This window comes from Dipodomys merriami, unplaced genomic scaffold (genome assembly GCF_024711535.1).
Source record: "Dipodomys merriami isolate MVZ:Mamm:240054 unplaced genomic scaffold, mDipMer1.0.p SCAF_16, whole genome shotgun sequence".
NCBI classification, from domain to species: Eukaryota; Metazoa; Chordata; class Mammalia; order Rodentia; family Heteromyidae; genus Dipodomys; species Dipodomys merriami.
In genome coordinates, this window is record NW_027202937.1 from 16,385,695 (window position 1) to 16,410,660 (window position 24,966).

Consider the following 24,966-nt stretch of genomic DNA (forward strand, 5'->3'; position numbering starts at 1 on the left):
TGGTGTTTCTTATTCCTATTAGTGTTATCTCTTGGTGTGGCCTTGAATAGCAAGTTCAATGGCCAGAGAAGGAGTGGATAGTTACTGCTTGGAAAATAAATATTGGGAGTAGAGGCAAGGTGATGTGGAAGGGCAGGCACATTTGGGGAGGAGAATGGTTGACTAGAACACAAGGTCTCAGGGTATGTGCTAGAATGAAACCAGGAAGGAGCTGGGCCAGATCTTAGGAGGCCTCGGAGGGGAGCACATGAAGGCTCAGCTTACACAGCATCTTGACAATTATTGTTCTGGCTTGAAGTACAGTGTATGTAATTAAGTTAGACCATCCCTAACATATGTCATTTAAAAACTGTATGTGGTCCAGGGAAGAACCCCATTTAATAAGATGGCATAGACAAATGGGAAACATGAGAAACATCTAGAAATGCCTTTCTGAGGAGGAGAGTCAGGAAGGTGGCAGGATTGAAGCTACTCGAATAACAATAACAGCAGTAGCAGCAGCAACAACAATAATAAAAGCACAGGCAAGGTCCGTTGGTTCTGTGTAAGAGACTGGATTTTCAGGTAACTTTTGATTATGGGATTTTTGCCCAACAAGTGGGAGGGTTAGAAAAGCAGATGTTTCTCTTCATAAAAGTATGAGCTCTGTAGCCATCCAGAGTTCTCACAAGACTTAGCAGTTTGCCCTGAGAGGCAACAGGCAGTGCATCACTGGAAGAGTCCCCACGAGTTAGGTGGGGACTCCAGGTTCAGGTTCCTATCAACTCCAGGTGCACATGCTTACAAGATCTCCAGCCTAGAACTCATATATAAGATACTCTTAACTGTAGTCTCAGCCTCTCCTCTCCTACTTCTCTCCTCCCCAGCTACAGGTAAATGGTACCAATTTGTCTTCTCAGAAATTACTGCAGAGAAGAACTGCAACCACTTTAGCACAACCAGTTAAATGGGGACCAGGGTCTGAGCCCACCTTACTTTGATATATAACTGATATGTGCTTAATGCATCCAAGGCTAAAAATACCTTCTGTCTATTTATTCCTACCCTCTGATTGCACATAGCCTGCATATCAGGAGATCAAGCAAGTTTCCAATACCCTTGAGCCTCCTTCCTCTGCTTTGCTGGAATAAGCACTCTCATCCTTGATGTGTATGTGGGGGGAAGGGGCTTACTGGTACCCACTCCCACAAAGCCTGAGCAGAAGATTATGGACTGGGCATTCTGAAAAGCTCATTCAGAATTCATCTCCAATGCATCCATCTTGGCTTCTTTTAGGCCTTTGAGGAATGGAGCTACTTGGTAGAATGGCTACTTTCATTACTGTGCCTAAATGTTCCCAAGCCCCACTAGCCATTAGCTTTCATTCTGGAAGCTTTTAAAAGTCAAGTCTCATTCTCATCCACACACAGGACAGAAACAAGCATGGAAAACTTCAAAGGGTGCTGCCTAGCATAGATGCGTGGGGGCTCACACAAAGCTTCAAAGAATAAAAATTAAATGGCATTTCCAATGGAAGGTAGAGAACCTGAGGATGCTGGAATGATACTTCCATAATCTGTCCCGTGATCCCTGCTGAGGGTGCTGATTTGCCCTATGTATGACCTCAGATGGAGCAAAATAAACACAATACACAAAGAGCACTAATTGCTTCATTTATTTGTCCATTCAGCCAGGGAAATATCAGAGCTTATTCAGTCTCGAATGGGAAATCACGTTGGAGAGAAAAGAGCCACATTGAAGAAGGAATGACAATGCAATTCAGGTTGGGCTCATTCACATATTTTATTTATCCAGGGAAGGAAGAGAAAACAATAATAAAAATGAGACAAGACTTCAAGATGGCACAAGTTCTGAGAAAATACCAAGGTCATCACTTCTTTTATTTTTCCTCAGTCTAATTTAAACCTACAGATTAAATAAAAGTGCAAGGAGAGAAACATCTTATTGGTGAATAAAACATCTTATTTGAGATATTAACCTATAAGGTTAATATCTACCCAGGGCTTTCTTCTCTGTGGATGGCTTACTTTTTGTCCTTATAAAATAGGACAGCACTGTGCATACTGCTGAGGTTAGGCATTTAAGGGTAGGTAGTGTGAACCTGCTGACTTGGTGACTTTTGGAACCTAATCCTAAAAAAGTTACCATGTTGAAAGTCATATAACATCCTTGCAGAAAGGATTTGAGGACACACGGCTGGAAAAGAATCTCTAATATCTGATCATGGAAGGTCCTCAGACCCCCATTAGGCAGAGGGGGAAACTGAGTCCTGAGAAGCTAAATGATTTCTGCAAAGTGACACAGCTTATTCCTAATAGAAATGTAAATCTCTTGGCTTCTAGCTCAATGCTTTTGGATACTGCATCAATATATACTCCAAACATTGATTTTTTTTTTACCAAGAGTCTAAAATTGGCCATTTTATCTTTTTTAAGTGCAAAGAAAAACTAGAGAAAAGAAAATGATTTCTGTGGGTCGTTGATAATGTTGTATGCAACCTCAGGAATGTTATGGTAAGATACAGTTAAAAGACTGAAGTCTGGATCAATATCAGGGAACACCATCTTTTGATACACACATGACAGTATCTTACACATAGTGAGATGGGAATGGATGACAGCACCACGCAGGGAGGATTCGAAAAACCAATGTTAGAAGAGAAAGTGGACCACGTTAACCATTGGTAGACTGGTCTAAACTGTTCTGCACTTTCAAATGACACAGAAAACAACACAATGTCACAATGTCTGAAAAAGGAGCTCCAGAGGGGTTTCCAGTGGGGACACAGCACCCACTTGAAGCAGCTTGATGCCAGTGGACAGGTTGATGTGGGGCATTAGCCACCACCAGAGTTACCGGAACTAAGCTTGCATGAGCTTATGCACTCAGCTGCTCCCAGCAATCCGTGGATGCTAGAGCTGATCAATGTCAAATCCTTGTCACCTCAGAGACTGGCCACTCCTTTGAATTGTGTGTGCAGATCAGAGAAGGGAAGAATAAATGAGTTGGGAGAAATTTCAGGTTACTGATAGAGGTTGGACATTTTGAACCCTGGACAAAGTAACTGGAATCTTTGTTTCTCCTGGGCCTGGAGCTTTAGTAATGGGTTGGGCATGAGCTTTGATATCTGCGATTCGTTCTTTAAACTTTTGCTGAAGGAATTTTTCTTCTTTAGAGTAGCTTTTGGCAAATACTGACATGAGTAGGCACCCGGCCATGGACATGCCGCCAATGCAGAAGAGGATAGCTCCTGCCAGCTTGCACATGTCAAGGGCACTGTTAAAGTGCACGGCCTGCGTGTCGACCACCACAAAATCAGCTTCACCAAATGCTTCGATTTTTGGAGGAACCAGAAAGCCTACAGCCAGAACAGTCAATCCAAGAATCACGAAGACTGTGCCTGAGATGAGTCCGACCTAAAGAAAGGCAACAAGAAAAGCAAAAGAGAATAAGCAAGAACTTCGGTTTTCCCTTGAGCCATCAGGGCCTGACTTGTTTTCTTTCTTGACAGAAGGGAATATCATCAATCCAAATCTGCATGAAAATAGTCTTAATTTTCTGCTCAAAAGTAAAAGGTCAAAGGAAGACCTTTTGGGTTTTAATGCCAACAAGAAATTGCAGCACTGCTTTGCAGTTGACAAAAATGAGCCTTGGCTCATGTGGTCTCATTTGGTGTGTTAGGAAAGAAAAGCAGGAACTGGCCTGATTCTAACCCCAGAGCCTGGGTATTGTTTGTTAGTTGCTAGTTACAAACTCACAGGGAGACCAGGTTGTTGTTCTTCTGTTGGGCAGAATCTCACAGAAGAACAACTCAGACAAGTTCTTCTGTGACCATCATGGAGTGAGACAAGCCAAGGCCATTTGGTAATTTTGCTTTTGCACAGACCAAAGCAAGGTCATTATGCAAGCCACAAAATACCAAACATCTACTTTTCCTTGCAATTGAGTGGCTGTTACTTCTTAATCTTTTGTAGCTTAATCTCACTCTGGTCTGCCTGCTTTATTGAGAAAAATTTATAAAATATTTCATCACAGAACTGTCCTTGGTAATCCATAATGAACCTTTCCCCAAATCTCCCAACCAAAGCCCACATCCTACAATTTGTTTTCTCTCTTTGTGTGTGTGTCTCTTTCTGTGTACCAATTTTGAGTCTTTCACTCAAGGCTAGAACTCAACTACTTGAGCTACAGTTCTTCTGTCCTTCTGTTGGTTAATTGACTAGTTTTGAACTGCAATCCTCAAATCTCAGCCTCCTGAGTAGCTAGGATTACAGTTGTGAGCCACCAGCACCCACTTTTTTTTTTTTAACTGTTACTGGATTTTAATGTTGGCTTTACCTCTTCCTGCAATGAGTAATAAGCCCAGAATGCATACATACATAGATAGATAATGCATACAGTTTCCTGGTGGTTTTCAGCTGGAAAACATTGACAGCCTATATCACTATCTACCCCTTTCCAAGTAAACAAGCAAGGAACCATAATTGCTAGTGTTGTCAGGCTAAGGACACGGAAGCCCCACCAAGAGGAAGATGGGTGGCCTACAGCAGACCCCAAACCACATGTACTTATTCAAGCTGCACTAACACATGTTACAGTAACTCATGGTACACGCACTAACACATGTTACGAGAGGAGGATGGAAATTAAACTGTATTATGTCAGGTTCCACCAAAATGCAGCACAGTGAGAGGAAGTGTGTGACTGTTTGGCGGATGGTGTGAACACATCTGGCATGATCACATTCAGTCCTGGGATCCAGGACTGTCACTTCCTATGTGCTTCACAGAAGGAAAGTTACTTCCGTGTTTTCATCATTATTTCCCTCATCTATAGAATAAAAAAAATGGTAACAGTACCAACTCAGAGTGTTGTTGTAATACGACTATGCATAAAGACAGGTCCTTGAATTTGGCTAAATAATTCATTATGATAAGTACCTATTATTATTATTATTATTATTATTTGGAAATATGCCCCTTATAAAATTACTAGGCTATGTTGGTAACAGTGTTAAAACAATTGCTCTGTATTTGGAATAAGAAGCAGCTATTCATCTTTTGAACAAAACTCTTTCATTTCCTACTGTTCCTAATTACATTTAGTTACAATCATAAAGCTAGAAAAAGAACCAAATATATGAAGTCATTTAATCTTGAATATTTAAAGTATATGTACTTATTTATTACCATTTAAGGATAATACAGTAATAAAAGAAGTTTGGCTAATAGAAAACATCCTTAAATCCATTACCTTAGCAAGGGGAGGAGAAAAAATAGTATTACTGAACATCTGCTGTGTTGTAGGCATAGTGTACATTATGTCTTTATATCACCTCAGCGAACATCTTAAGAGAAGTCAATATTTTAATTTCCATCTCATCTTCTAGAAATGGGATCTCTGAGAGTCAAAAAACAAAACAAAACCCATGTATTTCCTGTAATCCTAGCTACTTAGGGGGCTGAATTCTGAGTGTTTAGGTTCAAAGCCAGCCTGGGCAGAAAAGTCCAAGAAACTCTTATCTCCCAGAAAAAAAAAACCCTGCAATTGGGGGCAAAGTTCAAATGATAAAGCGCTAACTTTGAGCAAAAAAGCTAATGGACAGGCAGGCCCATGCCCTGACTTCCAACACTAGTAGCAGCACCCTTCCCTCCAGCCCCAAGCATGTATTTTAAGTTCCAGTAATTAGCAGGTGGTATGACTGGGTTTAATACAAATCTGTGAGACTCCCCAGGAGTTTATTAAGTCCATTATACTTCATCCATTACTATTTTACGTATCTACTCCCTGTTATTTTCTCTTAACTTTAATTCCAAATTAACTCTTAATTTTTATGGACAACTTTGCTTTGACTTACTATTATAAAAGAAATGCATAAATGAAAATTCAATATGCTGTTTCCTGAAGGAGAGAAGATATTCTACATAAGATGAAGGTACTACAGGAAGACGTCAAGTTGCAAAATAAAACATTTGGATTGCTTGCCACATTTCTCCAAAAATAGTGGCAAATAAATGTACCTTCAGAGACTATTGTTTATAATTCTTCAAAAAATGACTCACAATGGATGCTTCTGAATTCACAAACTAAATGAATGTAAATATCCATGGAGATCTGCTTCCCATGTCACTAAATTACCTCCTGCCTCAGGAATTGGCACTAATTCTCAAAAGTTGAGGGAGGGCAGCAAAAATGTATCTATCTGAGCCCTGAGGCCAGGACTCCTGTCTTTGTTTCTGCCTTGGCTCCTCCTAGCTCCTATGCCAGCTTGACATCTGATAAAATATTTCCTGCCCACCAGATTGCTGAACATGGAGCCAGGTGTTTGATTCTCAGTATAGTCTGCTCCTCCACTGAGCAGTACATTAGACAAAATCCACTTTTGGAGAATTACTTGGAAGCTAAAAGGCAAACCATGGGTCGCAGATGGTGGAACTCCTCTTGCTCACTTTCAGAAATGGAAAATAGTTGGCCACAGGGAGCAGTCTCCTCCTAGTTCCGCTGAAGTATTAGAAAAGGAGGGGGACTCAGTAAAGGATAGCTGAGCCTCAGGATTCCGAGGATGTCATCGGTGTGTCTCATGAGGCCCTCCAAGAGCTGAGCCTACAGAAAGAGTCAAAACCTGTAAGATCTTCAGGGAGAGTTTGGGGGGAGCAGGCCAGAAGGACCAATGAAAGCATCATGAGGAGGCTGCTTCTTCCTGGGGGGAGGTGTCATGAGGATGAGGAGGGCAATTGGAACACCTCTGCTTAATAATTCCTGGTACCATGTTGGGGTACTGGAAAGAATAAAAATTGGGTGAGGGGTGGGGGTGGGAATTCCATCCAGTATCCAACAGATTGTCTCTGAGCACAGTTTTTAGCTAAAAGTCATGATCTTAGAGAAAGAGGGTTCTTTTAAATGGATAGAGGGGCGGGGGGAAGCAATAAAGGGGCTGAGTGCCTGTGGCTTACACCTGTAATCCTAGCTATTCAGGAGGCTGAGATCTGAGGATCACGGCTCAGAGTCAGCCCAGGCAGGAAAGTCTGTGAGATTCTCATTTCCAATAAACCACAGAAAAACAGAATTGGCACTGTGGTTCAAGTGGTAGAGTGCTTGCCTTGAGCTGAAGAGCTGAGGTACAGCACCCAGGCCAAGTTCAAGACCCACCACAGACAAAAAGGGAAAAAAAAAGCACAATAAAGGGGTCATTTAAAGGTCTATGAGGGCAAATGAGATGGAATGCTGTTGGAGTGGTTTTTGACCCTCACCCCTGCCCAGCCCAGCCCAGTAGAGTAGCCTTAGATTGAAGGGAGGTCAGCCCCAATGGTGAGAGGGAAGGATCTGGCCAGGTGGTAGCAAACCCCAAAGCAGCAGCAAGGCCAGTGTTTGGGTGGCAACTTCTCATGTCTGTCTTGGCTGAGGCCAGGGTGTATGAAAACCCAGTCCCTGCCCTTGGATAGGAGGACTGCATAAAGAAGAGGTCTTGGGTTCCAGAAATTCTGCCAGATAGTGTTCTTTTGATCAACATCCTCTCTTGGTTGTTCCTCGGTGAGCTGATGAGGTCTGAAAATGCAGTTTGTGCCAATAGGCAAAGCCAGCAGCAGTAGCGGCGCAGCTGTTCTGGCAGAGAGGAAGCAGTAATGACTATTGGAAGCCAGACCCAGCAAGGCAGGGAAGAACAGCCTGTGGGGGAAATGCTGGATGGAGCTAGACGTGAACGCAACCAGCTGGGGTGGAGGTTATTCAGGGAAGTGCATACGCGATGAAGACAGGATGTTTGCTTCTACAACAATCTAAAGAGCTGCTGCTGATTTCTTTAAGCTCTGAGCTTTGAATAGTGACATTTCCTGGCAGCAATGGCAGAACTTCTCATTCCCTCCTTGTTTGAGCTAGACACTAAACCTCACAGAGCAAGAACCAATGTCACAGTGTGGTCTAGGTGCTTTCCTAAGCCTAACTCCACCATTTTCTTAACACCTCCCTCCTCCCCCCACCTACCTGGATAGTGGTATATTCCATCAGCTCTTCTACTTTCCAGACTCCTATTCAGCAGAGAAACACTTTAAATTTCTTCCATTTTCATAAGCTATTTGAGTGCCCTGTGTCTCATCATTTGGGGCTGTTCCTATCCTTGACAGCCAAGCTTAGTCTGCCGCTATTTCTTTAAACTGTCCTCTCAATAGTCACTAATAGCCTAATCACTAATAGCCTAATCATCAAAGCCAATGTGATTTCCTTTCTGTATCTCTTATGAATATTCCACTGTTATTAATATTACACACCTGTGCCTTTTTGAGCCTTTCTCTTATGGTTATCTCTGACACAATGCTCTCCTATTTGAATCTCTACCTGTCTCTCATTTTGCACAGCTTACTAGTGTTCCCAGGGTTCCCCTGTTGACCTCCACATCTCATTTAATATGTGAATATGAGAATGTGTGTCTGTGTGTGTGAGAGAGAGGGGCGGGGCAGACAGTGTGTCCCGGGGTTTGAACTTGGGGTCTGGGCTCTTTTTCTGAGCATTTTTGCTCAAGACTAGTACTCTACCACTGGAGCCTCACCTCCACATCTGTTTTTATTGTAGTTTATTAGAGATACGAGTCTTACAGACTATCTTGCCTGGGCTGGTTTTGAACCATGATCCTCAGATCTCAGCCTCCTGAGTTGCTAGGATTACAGAACTAGCACCCAGCTGAGAATAGTTTTAACTCTTATTTTTTTCCTAGTGACTTGAAAGTCTCCAAGCTAGCCTGGATGACTGTCCTGAGACCAGATCATATTTTGGAGAGGGAATAGAATGATGTATCGAATGTCTCAAAGACTCCTGAAAACCAGAATATTCAAAAAACAAAAAAAATTGAAATAGGACTCTAAGATCTTTCCCCCCAAAAAACTTTAATTATTTAAATCTTGTTCCCTTGCTGTACTCAAGCTAAGAGTCTTTGAAGCAATTTCTATTACATAACTAACTTTCAGAGTTCTTTGACTTGGCTTTTGTATGGATTTCCAGTTGATCTTTGACCCTCTCTCCCCATACCTGCATACACTTATTCCAACCAATCCTCTGACCACTCAGCTTTTGCAATGCATATCTTCCTTCTGGGATGCCCTGTGTTTTTCTGTATACAGTGCTCTTTGTGGGGATACTTTATTTGATGGAGAGAATCATACGTCAGTCCCCCAAGCCCTGTGCTCCCAGTAAATACCATGACTACTTTGAGGAAGTTTTTGGAGCACTTGTATTGCAACTATCTATATACACATCTACTTGCTTTATTTGACTGTGAACTTCAGTTCACAGTTCTTATTCAGAGGTGAGAAAAGTGATTTTTTAAATAGAATTTACTAGGTAGTTTAGTGTAGAGTAGACAAACATTTGTGGAAATAGCAGTGTGAGATAGATGTTACATGGGTGCAAGTGACAGAGTAAAGACTCTAATCCAGACCCATTTGATTCAAATCTCTTTTCTCATGGAACCTCTACCTTGGGCTACTGCTCAGTTAGAGCTCAAAGTCAGAGTCCTGCCTAGGACTCTGTGAGCACAGCCCCCAGTGAGAGTTCCACATTACTATAATAGAAGGGAAAGAGGACACCAATAACTCAAACCATGTACAGAAGCAATTTGAAATAAAAGAAAACGAATTTAAGACAGCTCATAGTAGAACATTATAGACACATAACTGGTATCTTTCTCTATATTGGCTCAAAGTACTTCATAAAATCCATTGGACTTAGTTCATTAGTACTCTCCAGGAGTAATCCAAGAGTAGTTGGTTCATTCCTTTAGTAGAGATAACATCTGTAAACTAGTGGCTCTGGCCACTGAATCTCTTGTCCCTACTTCAGACCTTTCAGACCTGCTATTTTTCCCAGCCTAGAGTGACATTTAGTCGACTTAATTCATTGTCTACTTCCTCAGCTCATTCTGGTAGCTGCTCAGATTTCATCTCACATATGTCTAAATCCCAGTCTCGATCACTCTCTGTTTTCTTATCCTGATTTCTTCTCATGGCACTTGTCACTATCTGCTACTATTCTAGGAAAGGTTATGATTGATTGCCAAGGTAAACTGGAAGCTCCATGAGGTCATGGATATTTTCCTCCCCTGTTTACCACGTTCATCTTCTGTGCTTCAAGTCCTTTTGACATATAGTCAGTACTCAACAAATACTACTTGAAAGATTCCATGCATTTTCTATTGAGGGTCCACAGAGGGTCTCATGTTCATATATATGGTAGAGACAGAGCTGGTATTCTGATTACCTTACCATGTCTTAGCATTAACTATAAATATAAAATTTCTTTTCTATTCCTTCCTTTCTTCCCTCCCTCCCTCTGTTCCTCCCTCCTTCCGTCACTCCCTTCTTCCTTCATTCCTTCCTTTTTGGGGGGGGGGGTCTGGTCATGGGGCCTGTACTCTGGGCCTGGGTGCTGTCCCTCAGCTCTTCAGCTCAAGGCTAGCGCTCTACCACTTGAGCTACAGTGCCACTTCCGGCTTTTTTTTCCTGCTTATGTGGTGCTGAGGAATTGAACCCAGGGCCTCACGCATGCAAAGCAAGTGCTCTACCACTGAGCCACCTTTCCAGCTGCCTTCCTTCTTTTTTTTATGGTTGGTTATGGGGCTTGAATGTGGGGCCTAGGCACTGTCCCTGATCTTTTTCACTCAAGGTTAGTGCTCTACCACTTTGAGCCACAGTGCCACTTCCAGTTTTCTGGGAATTAATTGAAGATAAGAGTCTCGTGGACTTTCCTGCTCTGGCTGGCTTTGAACCATGATCCTCAGATCTCAGACTCCTGTGTAGTTAGTTATAATTTCTTTTATTGTTGCCATTTGTCAAATACCTACACCAAGCCTTTAAGGAATGCTTAGAGAATATAATATTTTGCCTTCTTAGGCAATTGTGCCTACTCAATGTTTAACCTGCTCATCAACAATTATGCTTAGAAGCTTACTTTGGCTCAGGCTTTTCCCACGGGAGGAAAAAAATTCATTTAGTGCTACCAGGAGTGATGCGCCGAGTATTGTACCCCTCTGCTCTCTCTAGTAGTAGTGTTTACCTCACTTGATATTTGTTTCCGTTGGCTGAGTGAAGCATAGGATCTTTCCTTACCTTCCAGAATACTGAGCTCCACCTGTTAGGTGATCTCTGGATCTGAAAATCATCCTCATACTCCCAGATGGAGGCTGTACAGTCCTCATAAAACTGGTGCAGGTAGGACCGCACTCCATAGCGCTGGTACCCACCCTCCGTGGCAGCTTGTGCTTGCTTGGACCCACAGATGTTGCTGCAAGAACTCATCTTCCCAGCTGCAATGACAACATCCACATGGTTCAGTCCCATGAGTTCTGGCCTCAGGACCCAAAGACAAGTGAAAGGCGAGAAACTAGATTGAGGTATGTCAGACTATTTGCATACTGTGTTTTACTTAAGGAAAAGGATTATTCTAATGCTCTGTCTTCCTTACTTGCTGTCCCTCTTCCTGTTGAATACAAATCACACTCAATACTCAAACACGAGAAACGACTTTCCATAAAGGGGGGAAAAAAGTCACAGAGGCACAGGTGGCTCCCTTAAATTATGCAAAGATGTGAGGAGGATACACAGGAGAAATGTCAATAAAGAGATTTTGACTGCCTTGCCCCCAGAAGTCTTTAATCTCTTAGAACTCAGTAGTTTTTACATTATATGTGTTAATGAATTAGGCAGGCATCCCCCATAGGCTACAGCTGAAATTTGTCTTGGATCGTTCTTTCAGATTTTCAAAAAAGTTCCCTTGTGGAATACACATGGTGTTACTCTAAGGAGTTTGGAAGTCAGCTTTCAGATCTCATATATCTTCTGCTAACATTTTAACTGATTGTCAAGTCATACAGAAGCTTTATTACAAAGCTGCTGAGCCACTTAAGTTTCATGCTTTATTAATCACAAATGGCTGGACCAATAATTTATACTTCAGTAACTCCATCACCACCTATTTCAGTCATTATTGGCAGATGCATCTGTCCACATAGTGGCTAGAGTATAATATAGAAAGTAGACCCATTATTTTCTAGGAATTGTTTCCTGTAAGCAAGGATTGAGAGAATTCAGCCTATCATGGGCAGGCTTCTTAGAGCTCTAGCTTTTTGAGATGGAAACATAATTTTGATTTGATACAATTGATGCTCTTGGAGAAGGGCATTCATACTGATTAGTTAATAATTCATTGTAGGAAACAACAAGAGGGAATAACTTAAGGACAGTAATTTTGGTCAGCAAGGGAATTCTTGCTGGTCCTGGGCACTGTACCTGAAGTTTTTTTGTTTTTTTTGGGTCTGGTCATGGGGCCTGAACTCTGGGCCTGGGCGCTGTCCCTCAGCTCTTCAGCTCAGGGCTAGCGCTCTACCACTTGAGCCACAGCACCACTTCCGGCTTTTTTCTTTTTTCTTATGTGGTGCTAAGGAATCGAACCCAGGGCCTCATGCATGCAAAGCAAGCGCTCTACCACGGAGCCACCTTCCCAGCCCATACCTGAAATTTTTTGCTCAAGGCTCATGCTCTATTGCTTGAGTCAACCAGTGCCTGGCTATTTTATGATCTTTGTATTAGCAGGTAAACGTGTATCTGCATATAAAAAAATACTTGGTAGTTTTTAATGATTCTCTAGATTATTTTCTGTATATAATCTCACACACCAAGATGAAGGACAATATGAAAGTTATTTTCTCATTGAGAAACGTTTTCTCAGAGAAACTTAATTCTACCTAACAGAGATATATTAAAAAATTTCAATTACTTGTCAATGAACTAGCTAGTAATGTGTTTTGAAAAAAGTGGCAATCTATAGTTCTATCAAATACCTAAGTATCCAGTTAGTTTGATTGAGTAGAATCATGGAGCAAGCTAGGGATATTCAGCATTATTTTTACTCATAGGTAATAAGTAAGCCCATAAGAACATCTTGTGTGCTTTCATAAACACAAAAGGTTTAGCTAAATAAAGTAGTCAGATTACTTGGGAAAGGCAGCCTTGATTTTAGAAAAAGTATACAAAAAAGTTTTGAGTTTTTTTTTTTTTTTGTCGGTCATGGGGCTTGAACTCTGGGCCTGGGAGCTGTCCCTCAGCTCTTCAGCTTAAGGCTAGCGCTCTACCACTGAGCCACCTTCCCAGCCCTTGCACTTCCAGTTTTTTGAGTGGTTTATTGGACATAAGAGTCTCACGGATGTTCCTGCCTGCTGTCTTTTTTTTTAGGGGGGGGAGGGTCCGGTTGTGGGGCTTGAACTCTGGGCCTGGGCACTGTCCCTCAGCTCTTCAGCTCAAGGCTAGGGCTCTACCACTTGAGCCACAGTGCCACTTCCGGCTTTTTTCTTTTTGCTTATGTGGTGCTGGGGAATCGAACCCAGGGCCTCATGCATGCAAGGCAAACGCTCTACCACTGAGCCACCTTCCCAGCCCTGTCTTTTTTTTGTTAATATGTTTTTTATTGTGAAAATACTATACAGAGAGGTTACAATCACATGAGCATCAGGTAATGAGTACATTTCTTATCAAGCATTGTTGCCTCCTCCTTTGTTTTCTCCTTACCATCCCATCTCTCTCATCTCTACAACTACATTCCCTCCCCTTCCCCCACCTAAATTGTAAAGTACATCTCGTTGTTGCAATGGGTCAACCTGTATCCCTATTTAAACAAGTTGTTTTTTCCCTTCTGCTCCCCAAATTATACCAACATCAAATACAGTGAAAACCGTGGGGGAGGGACATACAAAGCAACAAAAAAATCACGCTGTACCTTATAAATACTTTGCTTTGAACTGCAATCTTCAGATCTCAGCCTCGTGAGTAGCTAAGATTACAGGCATGAGCCACTGGCCCCTGGCTAGTTTTGAACTTTTGAGCCTTAATTTGCTAGGCAGGTGCTCTACCCACTTGAGCCACACTCCCAGTCCAAATAGGGTAATATTGGAGGGCAATCTGCCTCATCTTTCTGCCTGTTGGCTAGCATTACACTTAGTGCCTGAACTGCCTTTTGGTTTCAGGCTCAGCTGCATCTAAAGAAGTCACTCAGAAAAACTGTGCTATGGGGCAAAGATGTAACTTCTAAAAGCAAAAACAAAAACCCCCTTTTGAACATTGAGAAAGATATTATTTCATAACAAGTCAAGGTTTTAGAATGTACTTTGATCCAAGCAGCGGGTCAGAAGAATGTTAGGTGATGTTTGTATTTTCCCATCAGTACTTTCTATTGAGTGCTTTATGAAATGAGGATGATTAGCAACAGCCTATTACTAGGGACAAGAAAGGAATTTCAGTCAAGAGGATCACTATTACTAACTTGGCTTTGTCATTGAGGAAACTGAGGCACAGAGTAATCATCTTGCTAAAGGTTACACTGTGAGTCAGGGCGAAGACAGCACAATAAGGAGTGTAAACTGAATCATGCACTTGTATACTCATAACCAACTCATGTAGATATATTTTTTTCAGATTTCCTGTAAAGCACTCAAAACAATGAATGAAACCCAGGAATACAATAATAAGTAAAGTCCCTCATAGCAACAATAAGGGTTATTCTCCTTGGAGGCTAAACCTCTTTCTGAGGTCTGAGCTCTGATGCACAATAAGCAAAACCACGTGACACATTGGTTTTGGGCATACGAGAGGCTTGGTTTCTAAACTATTCTAAAAACAATATAGGTAAAACCACAAAAGATGGAAGGTGCCTTTAAAGAAATGTTTCTGAACCTGAGCTTGTATTGCAAGTTGGAACGGATTTTTAGTGATGTTGGAAACATTCCAGAAGACAAATCTTGGTGAGCTTTACTTTATTCTTTAAGAGCACAAAGCTCTGTCTGTCTTGTGCTAACCACACAGAGTTGAACATCAATGTCAATCCTTATTTCTCATCTGCAGCCTGCTACTCATGAAATCTTAAGCAAGCTCATTAGCTTCTCTGGGCTGTGATTTCATTGATGTTACAGTAAGGTTCTTGGGCTTTGTTGACCTCTAACTCCTTCCAGATGTAGCTTTCTAGGGTATTTTGATGACCAGTTCACAGATGAAATCAATAACTTTTTTGTTGGACTACACAACTGAGATTACTGATTTCCTACCTCCTCCTAGACTGTCAGCCCCAAATTCCTACTTAATTCAAATATGAATTCTTACTTAATTCAGAGTCTTAAGGTGAAGGAGAAATTAAGCCTCTAATTAGGTTGGTGATTGCTACTAAATAGACTGAATGTTTGAATATTGTTAGTTACATCTATTTCTTCTGTGTTATAGATGTGGCCTAAAATAGTAATCCTGAGCATTTAAGAAGATCTATATATCTTTTCAAAGATATCACTTCTAAAAGAGAATAACTTCTAGGACGAATATGAGTCTTAAAATAGTACCTGTTATAGTGAAAACTCTAGACCTACAAAATCTAAATATATGTTCCACCACTGTCTAGTCCATGTCCATGTTGTTTTCTCTGCACAGCACCTGTTACTACTGATGATCTACATTTGGTTTATTGTTTTATGTCTTGACAGGACATACATGTGATAGACTGTGTACTCCTACACATGATGAGGGAGGGGCATTTTCTATCCTGTTCACCACTTGAGTCACCAGTATTCTGAAGCCTTTTTGTACAGTGTCTCACATGGCTTGACATGGAGATGGTCTGAGTCATCCTTCCGGTTCATGCCTCCTTATTATGCATGTTTTAAAGTGTTAATTATGTACCAGATACTTGTGAGATCAGTGATGGTTATGAAAGTGAGTGGGACACAGTGCAGCTTCATGGACTCTTGGCTACAGGCTATGGAAGCAATGGGTGGAACAGAAAGACACATTCACAGTAGAGGAGAATCTGCTGAGAATCCCTGGAATAAATCCTTGATTAAGCAAATGACCTCGTATGTGTGTTATTGTGATCGTTGTGTGCACCGGTATGCTGTACTATCAAGTTGCTGGGAATTTGAAATTATTTCAGTCTAATACATGCCATTGAGTTTCATTTTCCTTTAAAAAATGCTAATAGCATGAAAACAGAAGTAAATCTCAGGAAACGCTGAGCACATCACAGGTATTATATTAGTCTTCATGGTCTTCTTGAGAGAAGAGAGGCAGCAAATTGAGGCACAGAAAGGATGAGTGTTTTCCCACGGCTCTGGGTGTGAGTCAGTTGTGGACCAGCCATAGGCCTTGTTCTATTTATTCTCTTTGAAAAGCACCCCGTTTTTATACTTATTTTCCCTTCCTCAAAATAATTCTGAGCTAATGAAAGTTAAGGTCCCATTAGAGTCAGTTTTCCACAAGGCTAGTCTGCCAGAGACAAAGTATAGGCACACAGGCCATTTAGACCACTTATCCAAAACAAAACCAAAATGTCAGTTCACTATCAGATACTAGTGGAGGCCAGAAGGCATGAAAGCCTGTTAACAGCTTTGCCACTTTTAAATCCAGCATTATGAAATTATATCAGCATGATCTTAAACCTTGAAATGTGTTTCTACCACTGGATCACTTCAGAGATACTTTATTTTTATGGTACAGCCATAGAGGTCATGATCCTTTCTTATGATCTTTTTCTTTTCATATCCTCTGTTAGTGGCTAGTCAGATTTATAGTTTGTAAAAAGAAGAATAATGATATGTATTTTTTCTTATTATCAATTGCTTTAAGTCTTCAAGATATCTACTGTTTGTCTGTCTGTCTGTCTGTCTGTCTGTCTGTCTGTCTGTCTGTCTGTCTCTCTCTCTCTCTATCTATCTATCTATCTATCTATCTATCTATCTATCTATCTATCTATCTATCTATCTATCTATCTATCACAAAGGCCAAAAACAAAATGAAATAAGAAAAAGACCTATATTCTCCTTTTAAAGCTTCTCTTTACCTACTTATCGCCCACAGGTGCGTATGAATCTATGCGATAAGGGCTCTTACCTTTGAATTCCTCTTTGTCCCTTGCTTGTTATTCTTTGTCTTTTTCTTTTAGCAGCACATTCTTCAAGCCTATGTAAGAAAACAATGTCTGCAGATAGCATCCACAACCCATTTAGATAATATATAAAAGGTATAGTAATGCTGGCAAACCATTAACAAAAAAAAAAAAACTTTTTCTAAGAGTAGAGATAGCTTTTCTTAGTGAAACAAAAATAAAAGATTAAGTTTTGTTTTATAACTTTCTAATGGGCTCATGTGATGATTTGTAGGGAAAGTAAAATTACCTAAGTCAAAGGAATTTTCTAAAGTATGGCATAACATAGAAATGCTCTATATTGGACAAAGTTCATTCTATGTAGTTGGTAGTACCAGCTTGACTGACCCATCTATCTTCTAGAAATTCTGATAGACAAGATTACTTGCTTCCTACATACTCCAGAACTGACTTTTTATGGGGCTTGTTTCATTATATTGTAAAATCAGTGCAGCTCTTATTGTATTTACTGATGTATTTACATTCATCAGACCTTTTAGTAAGGCTTTATGGAAAACTTGCTCATTAGGTTTAGTTGTACTCCTCTATCCATTTTCTCCCTATCAAAATCATTTTACTTTCCATCTGCCTAAGAAAAGCAGGTGTCTGAGCAAAATGTAATTAAAGAAGCCACTGCCAGCTATAGAGCTATTTGTTTGCCTTCATTATTCTAGTCTTGTGAAATAAAATAACTAAGGTCATATTTTCCAAGAGATTATTTAAAAAATTCTTCCTGATGAACAGATACTCAGTCATTATTTTTGAGAGTGAGAGGGAGGGAGACCAAAGATGCAGGGTAAGCCTAGCATAGGCCTAAAAAACTGTTTTCAGCATCTTCATGGGAAATTCTACATAGCACATAGCTGACTCTTCTTCAAGGCCCATTTACTTGCTCCTAGAGTTTAGGTGACATGTGGGCAGGTGTGAGCAAAGAAACCAGTGGAATTAAAATCCTGGATGTGAATAAAGCAAAAGAAAAATGAGTCAACTATAGGTCTCTTCTCCCTCCCCCCCCCCCTGTCTCTCTCTCATTTTTCTTTCCCTCTCTCCTGGTCTCCATCTCTCTGGTCTTGCATCTTCCCCTCCCCCTCCCCCATTAAGTGTCCCTTCTTTCTATCTGCCATTCTTTTCATTCTGTCTCTAGAGGTTGATTCCACACTGTCCTCCAACCAAAGGCGCTGGCCTGTCTGGAGCCTGAGGAGCTCTCCAAGGTTCTGAAAAACATTTCTGCCACAGAGCCAGGAACCAATTAAGCAAACAGTAGCTGTTCAACTCCAGCTGTTTTTGTTTTGTTTTGAGGTCACTCAGCTTTGATGTGACCTCCACTCCAACCTCCCTTCTAATAGTACAAAGAAGTAGACACTGAGATCATAGCAACCTTTTCTCCCCATCCCCCCCCCCCCAAAGTCTTCAAACAGGGAAAAGGAGTATGGTTTCCATTCAGTCTGGAAAATAAAGCAGCTTTGTGAACTGCGAATCCGTAGATTGTATTCTTACCCAATACACAACGTTTCTTGTCTGACAGGAAGGAAACTCTTTAACTTTTGCTGTACCCCCCCCCCCCAATTCTTACATAACACAAACCATCAAAGCATGGAGTTGGCTACCCCTACCTACTGTGTCTGTTTTCCAAAGATCTTAATACCCACATTTTGGGCAGAGGTTTGTGTGCATATAAGAAACGTGTCCTAGGAGAGGGAGCGGTGTGGGGGGGGGGTGGGAAGGGAGATCTGTGTATGCGGGAAGGAGGAAACAGGGAGGAGAGGGCGAGCTGGAGAAAGACATGGATGGAGCACACAGAGCCTCCACCCCTGGGCTCCGCAGGGCATTACCTTCCCCCTCCGATTCCCCGACCCGTGGAGCAAGTGCAGCCACCTAGCCGCAGATCTCTCACTGGGGTCCCATCGCCGCCGCCGCCGCCGCCGCCGCCACCGCCGCCGCCGCCGCCGCTCCCGCCTTGCCCGGCTCAGCCGCGGGTGATTGACAGCTGGAGTCCCACGTGCCAGCGCAGCAGCCCAGGCCCGCGCAGCCTCAGCTGAAGGAGTTGGGCCGCGCTGTAGCCCCGAGCAAGCGGAGAGTGGGCGTGGTCCCGAGAGTGGGCGTGGTCGCGAGAGGTCTGGAGACCCAGCCCAGCCCAGCTTCCGGCTGCACCCCACCCCCATCCTCCCCGGAGGGTGTCTGGGCAGGTGATCCATCTCTGTGTCCTGATGTAGCTCCTCAGGGCCCAGCTCCTTCTCTGTGTTTCTGTCTTGTCTAGTGCTTTCTTATCTACTCCAGCCCACATTCTGGTTCAAAAGACACACACACACACACACACACACACACACACACACACACACACACACATATATACATATACGTATTTGTGTATATATATGTATACATATATATATGGATATATACATATATCTGTATATATATCTATGTATATAGATATATATTTAAGTGGATGATGAGGCAAACAGCCTTGATGAATGTGTCTTACATTATCACCCCATCTGAAATGTGAAGATGTGCCTGTCTCCCTCCTCTGTTTTCTGACCTTCAGGAGGCAGGAGATGAGCACCTGCTCTCTGCTAGTCCAGCACTATCTGACTGTGAGAACCTTCTCACCGTGAGCAGTGTTAATTAAGGTAGTTTCTCATTTCGAGCTGGCCCCTGACACCCAGATTTCTCAATGTCTGAAAGAAAAAAAGAAGAAGAAAGTGAATGATGATACTCAAAAGACAAAAACGAATGCATAGGGGTGAGAATGCACTACAAAATTGCCAGGGAGTGCTTCAGAAAGATTGGTGTTATGTGCTGAGGTTAGTGTAGAAATATACAATCACCTCTAACTCAGGGGACCTATTCTAGAACACCAACAAGTAGCATTTAATGAGCAAGGCTGGGAAAAAAAAATCTTTAATATATGCATGCCCAGGATTCAAGTAATAATAATAGTGACAATGCTAACATTTACAGTTTGCTAGGTACTACTTTACATATACATATACATCATATATTACATATATTAATTAAATGCATATTAAATCACATAGCTCCCTCAACAGTACTAGTTATTTGATGCTTCTTATAACCCCAGTATGAAGGATGAAGAAACTGAGGGATAGAGAAATGATGCAGACTTACAATTACTTGTCACAGGACACACAACTATCAAATGGAGGACCTAGATTGTAATCTACAAATTGGTCTCCTAGAAATCCTGAGAGAATTGAAGAATATAATTGTACATTCCCCATCATTTTCTCTCCACAAGAGTTCCTGAACCAAAAAAAAAAAAAGCCCCCAAAGCAGCTCTATTTTATTAAAGAATGGGCATGCCAAAGTAAACATTGAATAAATTCTGAAGGGGGACAGAGACCAGAGTTGTGAACTTTGGGTTCACAATTATTTTCCAGCACTCTCTACCCCCACTTAAACTTGTAAATGCCACTTAATTCTTTCTCCTTTTCTAGTCTTGTGTAAAAGCGAGTTTGAACATGTTTGTTGGCTTTTCACATGTTTGGTATTTGGGCCTGGAAAACACTTATTTACCTTAGATGATGACATAACCATGCATGTTTTCTCATCCTTGAAAGGCCTTAAGAATCAAAGAAGTCTACAAAACTCCAGGGTCTCTGATTTGCTCTTTGATCAACCGTTAGGCCTCTAAATGTGCATGGTTTACTTTGGTGTGAGTTTTGGTCTGTAGTGGTAAGAAATCCATTCATTCAGAATTAGGATGTAAGATTGGGCAGACTTCAGTTTATTATATATATTATAAATATATATATATATATAATCTCTCTCTTTTTAAATTTAAATTTTATTGTCCAGGTGATGTACAGAGGGGTTACAGTTACATATGTAAGGAAATGAGTACATTCCTCTCCCTCATTTTCTCCTACTTCCATGCTCCCCCCTTCACAATTCCCCTCTACCCTAAATTATAAAGTTAATTTTCAACATAGTCAGACTTGGGTTTTCAACATAGACTTGGGTTTCACTCCTATCTATTTGATCTTGGTCTGGTTGCTTCACCTCTGTCTGTCCCATTTTCTTACCTCCAAAATGTAACATCAAAATAATAACACTGACTTCACTAGGTAGTTATGAGAACAGATGAAACTGTATCAATAAGGCACTTAACACAAAGTCTGATACACAGATTTAAACTATTTTTGTATTCTTATTTCACTATTACTTAGCAAAACATTTTAGAAGCCTGTAAATATTTTCAGTGTGGAGTTGCAAGTCTTCTAAGTTTTCCCAGGCACTTTTTGTTTGTTTGTTTTTGTCAATCATGGGGGTTGAACTTTGGGCTTGGGTGCTGTCCCTCAGCTTTTCAGCTCAAGGCTAGTGCTCTACCACTTGAGCCACAGCGCCACTTCTGGTTTTCTGGTGGTTTATTGGAGATAAGAGTTTCATGGACTTTCCTGCCCTGGCTGGCTTTGAACCTGGATTCTCAGATCTCAGCTTCCTAAGTAGTTAGGATTACAGGCATGAGCCACTGATGCCTGATGTCACTTTTTGTTTCTTTATCTCTATTTCCAACTTGTGCTTTCTCTGGTCCATACTTATCCAGAAGAGAAGACTGCTCAGGTCTTCCAAACTCTAGGAGCAAACTCTTTGATCACCTCTCACTCTGAAGGTATTTGAGTTGGTCAGATAAGATATCCCAAGATTCCCTTAACCTAGACATTATCACCATTATCTTGTTTTTCACAAATTATTGTTTTTCTATATACTGAGAACAAAGATCATTATGTTGATACAACTGAACTTTGACAGTACATACCACACAATTCCACAAGTTAAAAGGAAGCCCTTAACAGAGATTAGATTCTTAATTCAGCATTCAGTGCCCATTTGTTGAATGCCTGCCATTTAGAGTGCAAAGGGTGAGGGAGAAACAGGAACATAATAAACAATCATAAAGAAGAGAGTTCAAGAGAGGTTATAGTTTCCTTGGCTGTTTTCCAGAAGACATGCTATGATTAGACCTCAAAATGCCTTTCTAACCCCATATCTCATGAATCTCCTTCTAAGTTCACTTTTCATTGTACTGAGCATATTTGATGTCCTTCACACATAACTTGCACTTTCTTCTTTGCTTCATTTCAGTGGTTCTTACTGTTTCTTCCCTAAATCTGCCTCTACCTGTTCAAGTACTAAGATACAACTTCCATCTTTTCAATGGGGTCATCTGATGCTCATGACTATAACACATTGTTCTTTATTTTGAGCCCTTGTAGCATCCAGTTTTACATGTTTAATGGTACTTGTCGAGTTTCTTTCCTCTTGTGCTGGAATTGTTTGAACCTGTGGATTCTTCCTGTTTGGCTTGTAAGCATTAGCCATAATGGAAGTTATATTTCACACACTGTCTAGCACATTGCCTTTGTCTAAGTATTCTTTGTGAATACTTGAACACATTAGCAAATAAATGATGTGGATCTGGGGTCAGGCCTTGTCAGGTGGATGAAAACTTGAATAGAAGAGGGAAAGAAGGATATTGTATCAAGTGTAGGGATTACACTTGTGGGCTAAGCTCCTAAGCTTGTTGCTGGAATCCAGGGTATGAATGAGGAGGATGAGACACTGAAGGAGAAAGGACTCCAATGAGTTCTTTCATTCAGCAGATGAGAGGCAGAGCCTCCAGTCCCTGGGCACTTTGGCAGTGAGCTCCATTTGCTCTCAGGATGGCTGTGGCCTGATCAGCCTCTGCCTGTCTGGCTATACAGCCTGACCAAGCAGAGGCCGCAATGTTCTGCGCCAGGCAGGAGCTTGCCATTAGTATGCTCTCTGTGTTCCTGGACACAACAGATGTCTGCCTGCTTTCTTTCTGCTTAATGATGATGACAGGTTCCCAGTGATCAAGATTCAATTTCACATTTTCTGAATTGTTGTGGCTAAGAAATTCTGTTTGGTTAATTCTTAGGCCCAATCTCCCCTCCTTTACAGGAAATCTTTGTTTTGCATATTAGCATGTGTAGAGGATACTGAAGGCCACAGTGGTGTCGACACTGAACCTGGCTAACAGGCACAGAGAACTGGGAGTCAGCAGGGTCTGGTTTTTGCTCAGATATACCATTCTCTTCTTCACTACTATCAATCGAATATCAGACGATCTTGTAAAAAGAAAAATCCATTGCTATACGAGAATTTTTAACATGTTAAATAGTGTCTCTTTTCAAGTTTCTCTTTGGAAGAGAGAATATATTGGGGGCCATTTGAAGAATGAGTGAGCCAATCATATCTGTTCTTCTAACAATAATCTGGGCAGTGGGAAAGAAAGCAGGATATGGTTAGAAAGGGAAAAAAATACATCAAGAGCCTAGAAAGCTGCCCTAGGATCTCAGAATGATGATTTCTAAAGTTGTTGTTGTTTATTTGAGAAGAAAATTGGGTAGAGAATTTTAAAGTCAGACACAAAATCCTTCTATTGCTTAGTTTTATTTGGAGGCCTAAAGTAACTAATTCATGTGGCATAGAAATTATCCTGACGGTTGCTCAGCATGGCTGGCTAGCTGTCTACACAGATTATATCTCTCTTCTTTCTTGGGTTACTCTTCCCATAGTTCCCCCTTAGGCTTCAACATAACTCCTTTTGACATCTCCAAAGTGGGTTTCATGGGCAATCAGTGCAGATGCACAGGACCCTGATGAGAAGCCAGCTTTGGACTTGAAACTTAGTGTTCTGTGGTTGCCATCTTGAAATTCGTAATAACATTCACTCTGATTTGCATTCTGTAAATAAAGCCCAGTGGGAAAATGGATGATGATCTGGGGGTTTGGAACCTTAGTTTATAACTGCTCCCACCTCCCTCTGCCTCCCTGCCTTCTGGGAACAGTTTCTGCCATTCTCTTCCCTTGTGCCTGCTCTAGACATAGTGTGGACCCTTGAGTTATGATGTCAGGCTTTGGGGCTGTGCAGGTCTGTGTTCACTCTTTGAGTATGCTTTGTCCGCAGAAATATAACATCAAATAGTGAATAAAGCGTAACAGGTTGGGAGGAAGACTGCTGCTAAAATGCAGAAAAAGACCGTTTCCTGCCTTTATGGACAATGTGCTATGAACTTTTCTTTGCACTCAGCTCTGCCTGCAAATTATGCAGCTGATCCTGAATGTATCAAATAAAGATCTGCTTCCAAGTCTTCATGAAGCTCCACTTTCAAGCTTGGGAACATCCTGTCATCTTATTTCTTCCATGTTGATTTGTTATTTCATTTTCTTTAAGAAGCTGCCTTTTGATAACTCATTATCCGTTATAGAATTCTTTTCCATGAGCTCATTTTATCTTGTTAAGTTAGTATCAGTGAACTTAAGAAGAGTAAAAAGACATTTGTTTCTTGTCAGATTCCTGTATACCAGGGGCATTATTCAAAACATTTAATAATTGACTCAGCAGGATGTACATGCTGGCCACAGAACTGGTATCTTATCTTGGAAGTCTCCTGCTGTGAGGATTATTGTTCTTTTAGTTGCTGGATGAGGGAGACCCAGGGGGATCCAAAAGAGGGTCTCCCCCAAATAGTCCCACTGTTATAACCATAATGTGTCAGGATCATAAAGTTTAGAGAGCAATCTTCTATTTTTTATTATATATTTCATATGTATAATCATAATAGCACATATATAATCATATGTATTGTATATATGAATATGGGAGGCTTGAACAGAGCCTCATACTCCTGCTCAGATTCTTCTTCACTTATATCTGGTATTCTACCACTTGAGCCACATCCACAGTTTAGCTTTTTTCTGATTAATTGAATATACAATCTCTTGGTCTCGATGGAGGCTGACTACCAACCTCGATCCTCAGATCTCAGCCTTTTTTTGAGTAGCTAAGATTCCAGTTGGGAGTCAGTGGTTTACTAGCTATTTTATATATTTTTATCAACTGTTATTTTAGTTGAACATGTTTATGTTAGAGTGCATGAAAATAGGACCTATGTAAATACTATGTAATAACCAATTTAGCATAAATAACATTTCCATTTTTAGAAGTGAAAACACTTTTATTAACTATACTAATTA

General features: G+C 41.1%; 1 protein-coding gene across 1 annotated transcript; it reads right to left on the reverse strand.

Annotated features, from left to right (window-relative positions):
• Positions 1 to 1,635: 1,635 nt before the first annotated feature.
• Positions 1,636 to 18,874, reverse strand: Nrsn1 (neurensin 1). The gene is made up of 4 exons (XM_070024466.1): positions 18,771 to 18,874; positions 16,905 to 16,973; positions 11,094 to 11,290; positions 1,636 to 3,416 (listed from the first exon to the last, which is right to left on the reverse strand). The coding sequence occupies exons 3-4, from the start codon at positions 11,280 to 11,282 to the stop codon at positions 3,018 to 3,020; spliced, it is 588 nt and encodes a 195-aa protein (XP_069880567.1). The 5' UTR covers positions 11,283 to 11,290; positions 16,905 to 16,973; positions 18,771 to 18,874; the 3' UTR covers positions 1,636 to 3,017.
• Positions 18,875 to 24,966: the final 6,092 nt, after the last annotated feature.